The 6,491-nt window shown below is 48.1% G+C and overlaps 1 protein-coding gene across 1 annotated transcript; it reads left to right on the top strand.

The window, feature by feature from the left end:
• Nucleotides 1-53: 53 nt before the first annotated feature.
• Nucleotides 54-6,487, top strand: LOC118157088 (interferon-induced very large GTPase 1-like; the record flags this gene model as incomplete). Its single annotated transcript, XM_035311328.1, is given in 3 exon segments — nt 54-3,428; nt 3,430-3,915; nt 3,917-6,487. Coding segments are annotated over 3 exon segments (6,231 nt in total), but the record flags the coding sequence as incomplete, so codon positions are not given.
• Between the last annotated feature and the right edge of the window lie 4 nt (nt 6,488-6,491).

The raw sequence follows: 6,491 nt of genomic DNA, 5'->3' as shown, positions 1-6,491 counted from the left end.
GGTGAGACCAGTCCTGGTAGGTCATACATGGGTGCTGTTGAAGGCAGCACCTTGCCCATGGCTATTTGTGTAGCCGTGCCAGTGGCTGTGTGTGTGTCTGTCTGTGTCTGTCTGTCTCGGGGGTGCCCGAGGCTGGGTTCCAGTGGCAGGGCAGGAGGAATCCATAGACCTGTAACTATGGAGAGGCCTCTTCTACGGGGTGGTGGCCTCCTCTAACCTGATGTAACAAAAGCCTGTTTTCCCCTTCCACAGCCATGGGGTCACAGAAGGAGAGAGCAGATGCTGGGGAAAAGGCACAACTTGCTAAGAAATTGCTGGCAGAAGAATTTCAGAAGGAAGGACTTGATGAAGAATACTGGCTCCCCAAGCTGTCGGAGATACTGGGTGTTAAGTCAAGAGATGCTCTGAAACATCTGCAATATGATGACTACACTAAACTGGAGTGCAAAGTACGGCACCAATGGGAGAAAAAGGCACTCCGAAAAGTCCTGGGAATCACAGACAACAAAACAGCTGTTGATGAGCTGCAGGAACAGCACTTGGAGGTGATGAAGCAGAGACAAGAAGCAGCCAAGTCAACCCTACAGGAGCTGAAAGAAATGCAGAAGAGCCGCAGCCACAGCAAGGAAATGATAAGACAGAAAGAGGAGGCACTATGGCAAGCCATGGACGTGCTCAGGGAGTACTGGGCACCGCCGGAAAAGGCACTGGTGAATGAGCTGATGAGCATCCAGAAGCAACTGGAGCAGCAAGAGAAGTCCATGGGGAAGAGAGAGAACGTCTCTGACGAGGAAGTCCTGAGGCGGGCATCGGGAGGCCTGGCTCTGCAGGGTATTTACCAAACCAACAACCTGGAGGATGTGCTGGCATGGCGAGAGCAACTCATCAGGATCCCTGATGGCTTCGCACTCACTGGTCCAGTGCAAGGGTCACTGCTTGAGAGGAAGGAGTTCTCCTCCTCTGCAGCAGAAGCCACTTTCACCAAGTCCATGGAGCAGCTGGGGTTCAGCATCAGCACTGCTGCCAAAGCTGGGTTCTGGGGGCTCAGTTTTGAAACAGGTGTAGATTACAGCAAGTCCTCACTGTCAGAGGACTCCCATCGGTCACGCTCAGAGAAGACATACATTTGCACCATCAAGTACCAGTACATCCCTCTGGCCTCCTACTACTTCCAAAAGGACCAGCTTCGCCTCTCAGACGCAGCCCTGCGAGAGCTGCAACACATTGAACAGCTTCTGAGCATCACCCAGGAGGCAGACAGGTTCCACCTACTGAAGAGCAGGTGTGCCAGCTTCTTCAGCAGGTTTGGGTCCCACGTGAACCAGGGTCCCCTCCACTTTGGGGGTATATTCTGGTGGAAAGCATGTGCTGAAGGTTTCAGGGCAGAGCAACGGGAGGAGATGAAGCAACAAACATCAGAAGCCCTGAACACCTACATCACGGCGAGCTTCAGCGGCTTCAGTAAAAACTGGGGAGGGACGGTGGATGCTTCAAAATCCAGCTCACAGGCATCATTTCAGGGAAGAGATAGAAGCAGTGCCCACACAGCAGTTCAGCTCTATGTGACCAAAACAGGGGGCCCATCAGAGACGGATTCCCTTCCCGAGTGGAAATGCGGGCTTGTGGCCAATAACACAACCTGGTGTGTGATCGACCGGGGCTTTCAGCTGATCCCAGTGTGGGACGTAATCCTGTCCAACCACAGCAGCGATTTTCAATCCTCCTATCAGATGAGCAGCAGCCTCAGGGATGCGTACAAAGCACTAACAAATCACAGCGTCAGCGTGATCCTTGGAGAGGAACTGGCCAGTGCCCTAGAAGAGGCCAGAGCTTTCCTGGAGAACGTGAAGACCTGGAAGGGGACGGTGGATGAAAAGAAACTGCTCATGTTGATAGATGTTAAACAGCGTCTGAAAAACAGAACAAAAAATCACAGAGCCTGGATCAACATATGTCTGTCAGACGAAGCATTGCAGAAGTTCCTGGTGAGTACCGTTTCTATTTGCAAGAAGTCACCTCCGGAAAACACCACCTATATCAAATATTTGCTGCAGTGCCTGCTGGATCCGTACATCTATTCTGTCAAGTCCTTCCCCAGGGCTTCCTTCATTATGCAATGGGTCTTCCACAAGGAGCTCACGCTTCCCGAAACTCCCAGTATTTCCCGTCTTGAAGATCTCACTAATATACTGCTGCAAATGAAGGAGTACATCCAGGAAGCCACCTATGCACCGGCAACTTCTGCATCCGCCATTCATGAAGCAAAGATCAAAGCCACCCGCACTGTAAGCCTGGCTGTTTATTCTTTGCTCCAGTCTCTGCAGCAAAGCGCACAGGAAGACATAGAACTCTTAGTGCTCTTAGTTACAACCAGCACGGGATACCAAGAAGAAAGCAGCACTTTTCAGTACCTCCTTGGGTGTCCAGAAATTAATTTCATGATAAAGGAAATGCACATGGCACATAACGAGTATCAGAGCCTGAAGGAACAGGATGTTTACAGAGCTCAGGCCTTCCTGCTGCTGACAGGCCTCACCATAACATTTGAAAATAAGAAGGTGACCCCTCAGCAGAAGAATGACCGCTTAGTTGTCATGAAAGAAAAGATGAAAAATGCATGGTCCAGAGAGGTGAAAGCTCTCCTCGAAAAGCACAATGCATTCAAAGACTGGGAGATGCTGGAAAGAGATTTGCAATCCTTCATTGGTGGGCAACTGGAGGACACATCTGACATCCTGAAGAAAGACAGTATAATCAAGGACGTGGAAGATGCTTTTCAAGGCATGCAGCCTCCCAGTCAATGCAAACCCAAATCAGACAGCAGCACATCCAAAGCAAATCAAGGCACTGCAAACCCAGAGTTCCTCAACTTACTTAAGCGCCTCGGGCTGGAAAGGTACTATCCAAGAAAAATGGGCACAGAAGATTTCCACATAATATACCAGACATCTGTACACGACAGCCAGCCCAGCAAGGACAGCGAACTACCATTTCACTTCCTGCAAAGGCTACTGACCGTGGATTATCGGGTGAGGTACCTGACTTGCAAGGAGGCGAGTAAGCCGGGAGTCGCGCCTCCACCAAACACCTCAGTGGAGGAGCACGAGCCCTCTGATTCCTTTGAAGACTTTCTCAGTGACTTGGACGAAGGAGCCCCGGAATCTGCAAGCAGGGAGAGTCATGTGCACCCCATGGACCTCCAGATGGCAATTTTTCATTGTGCTGATGATTTCATGAGACAGTACCTTTCATCAAAGCTTGCTTTCTGCCAGTTCGCACTGCCCCTCCTGGTACCAAACCCGTGCACTTCACAGATAGAGTTCCCTCTCTGGTCCCTCAGCCAAATCAAGAAGAGCTGGGCAGGGATGGTGAAATCAGGAAAGCAGACGAGGATTAGCAGCCACAACAACAAACTCATTTGTCAGGCCAGAGACACCCATTGTGTCCTTCCTACGCATCGGCAGCTCTCCTTCCTCTTCCAAGTCTCAGCTCCTGAATGCCCTGCTGAGCAAGCAAAAACACGACACTTTTTTCCACCGACATTGCAAAGGCAGCACCAAAGACTGCTTTCTGATGAAAGGTGTTGTGGAGATCTCCTGGTACGTTCCTCGTGGTAGCGACGACGACAGCTTTAGCGGCCCTGTTGCTTTCTGCAACCTGCACGGAGATGCGAGGGATCACGAACCACAGCTGCAGTTTTTACAGGAGATCTCTGCTGTGAACGTGGTTCTTGTTTCTGAGTCTGATCAGAGCAGCAAGAAAGGCAGGAAAATTTTACATGATCTGTGGCAGTCTCAGAAGCCTTTGGTTTGCCTTTTCACTGAGAAAGAGAGCACTGCAGCTGGCCGATCTAGCCAAAACATAAGAATAGGGATCAAGAACAGAAATGAAGCAGAATTAATGGGTGAGCTGACAAAAAACCATCCGAGACCTAGTGGAAGGGTCGAGCACGCTTGTTAGCCTCAATGCATGTGTGAGCACAGCTCGCCAGTGTGGCTTCTTAGTCGATGAAGATGCAGAAGCGTGCATGACAGCCAAAGAAACGGCAATGACACTGGTGAATCTGTTGAAGAAAGAGAACTTGTTTGAGATCAAAACACAGCTACTGCCTCTTCAGGGAGAGCTGTGGTACTTGTGGTGTAAAAAGGACAAAGAACTCAATCGCTTGCAGGAAAAGAGGAATAAGAGCATAGAGCATCATCGGAGTGAAATTGAATTGGAGAAGTCTGCAATAAGAAGAAAGCAACTAGACAAAGCGTTCCCCCTCAATCCGCTGATGAAAACATTCCTTGACTTTCTCCACTTACAGCCACATGATACCAAGAAATTCTTTCTGCAGTGGATGAAGGTCTTCATGGACAACCTGTCCTCTGATCGTCTTGACGAGCTGAAGAGAGACTATCATCAGTTATGGTCTCAAATCCTGGCATTAAAGAAAAGCAATGAAAAAAGCAACCAGAAAACTCAATTGATGAGTAAGTTAGATGCCCTTTCCAATGAAATCAATGATTCGTCCATTGGCCTTGAGCATATTTTGAGAGAGGTAGGGCAGATTTATGAGGCGCTGGAATCAACAAACTCCAAAGAAAAATGCTTTATGGAACTACCTGAAATTGCTGCCGACCTCATGGTTTTAGGGCATCCCGTTGAGCTGATGGATGGTGATGCATCTTACGTACCACTGCAATGGATTGGAGCAATCTTTGACAGGTTAATTGAGAAGCTAGGGGACAAGCGAGTATTCATGCTTTCCGTGCTTGGCATCCAGAGCACAGGGAAGTCAACCCTGCTGAATGCCATGTTTGGTCTCCAGTTTAACGTCAGTGCAGGGAGGTGCACCCGGGGAGCCTTTATGCAGCTCATTAAAGTGGACAAGAAGCTCCAACAGGATTTGAACTTTGATTACATGCTCGTTGTTGACACAGAAGGACTTCGTGCCATAGAGATGGCCAATAAGCAGTCACTTAATCATGACAATGAGCTGGCCACCTTTGTCATTGGCATCGGCAACATGACTCTGATCAACATCTTGGGAGAAAATCCTTCGGAAATGCAAGACGTCCTTCAGATTGCTGTGCAGGCTTTCCTGAGGATGAAGCAAGTCAATCTTTCCCCAAGCTGCCTGTTTGTGCACCAAAACGTGGGTGAAATAACCGCAAAGGAACAGAACATGGAAGGACAAAGACGTCTGCAGGAAAAGCTGGATGAAATGACCGTGGCAGCGGCCCAGCAGGAATTCTGTGACATCACCTGCTTCAATGACGTCATCCGCTTTGACGTGAACACCCACCTTCATTACTTTGCTCACCTGTGGGAAGGAAACCCACCGATGGCACCGCCCAACCCCACCTACAGCCAGAACGTCCAGCAATTAAAGAGCAAAATTCTCCAAGCTGCCAAGAAGGAATCACAGAGCAGCATTTTGAGGCTCTCCAGCTTGAAAGTTCGTATTAGTGACCTGTGGAATGCCTTGCTGAACGAAAACTTCATTTTCAGCTTCAAGAATTCAGTGGAGATTGCCGCATACAAGAAACTGGAAACCGCATTTAGTCAGTGGACCTGGCAGCTGAGAAGTCACATCTTAGACTTGCAAATGAAACTGGAAAATAAGATTCGGAATGGGGAGATGGGGAAGGTTACCGTGGAACACCTTGAAAAACTGGTGCAAGAGACAAATGATGCCATCACCAAGAACATGGAAATGTTCTTCGGTGAAGACAGAGACTGTGAAATACTGATCCAGTGGAAAAGCCGTACGGAACTGAAGCTGAAGGAACTGAGAGAGTCCCTTCTTGATGAAACACAAAGGAAGTGTGAGAAACTTATAGAAGTAAAGAAGAGCCAGAGTAAACTGGATGAGAGGAAGTCCGAATATGAATATGAGCTCCTGAAAAAGAGCAGAGAATTGGCCCTGTCTCTAAAAGGCCAGAAATTAAGCGAAAGTGAGCTGAGAAACCACTTCAATTCTCTCTGGATAGACTGGGTTACAGAAGTCTCCTGTGCTGCTCCCCCTCTGGAACAGGTGGACATCGATCTGGACATAGAAGATGCCCTTCTAGGTCACTTTAAGGAGTATAATATAGGTGAACAAATCAGGAATTGTTCCCAAAAGATCATCTTTTCTCTTGACATAGAGAAACACGTGTCTATGAAAAAACGCTTCCGCTTCTTATTTATGAGTTTTGACGATGTCGATGTGAGCAACATGCACCACATTACAGATAGCATCAAAATGCGTGTGAAGGCAAGCATTGAGAAGAAGGAAAAGGACAAAATGGATTACAGTCGAACTTTTATTCATGAAATACTAAATGAAGTGGAGAAAGGTATGAACTCTGTCCCTACCACTGCAAAATATCGTTTTAATAAAGATTACAGAATAGATTTATCACTGGACCTGTGCAGAATGGCAGCAGAAAGGTTTAAAGACATGCATGCAGCATTCAGGAAAGCAAACGATCCAGTTGTCTACCTGGAGAGCAAGAGAGAAG

This window comes from Oxyura jamaicensis (genome assembly GCF_011077185.1).
Source record: "Oxyura jamaicensis isolate SHBP4307 breed ruddy duck chromosome 3 unlocalized genomic scaffold, BPBGC_Ojam_1.0 oxy3_random_OJ203, whole genome shotgun sequence".
NCBI lineage: Eukaryota > Metazoa > Chordata > Aves > Anseriformes > Anatidae > Oxyura > Oxyura jamaicensis.
The sequence above is the reverse complement of the archived record's forward strand: the minus strand, read 5'-3'. Positions and strand labels throughout refer to the sequence as shown.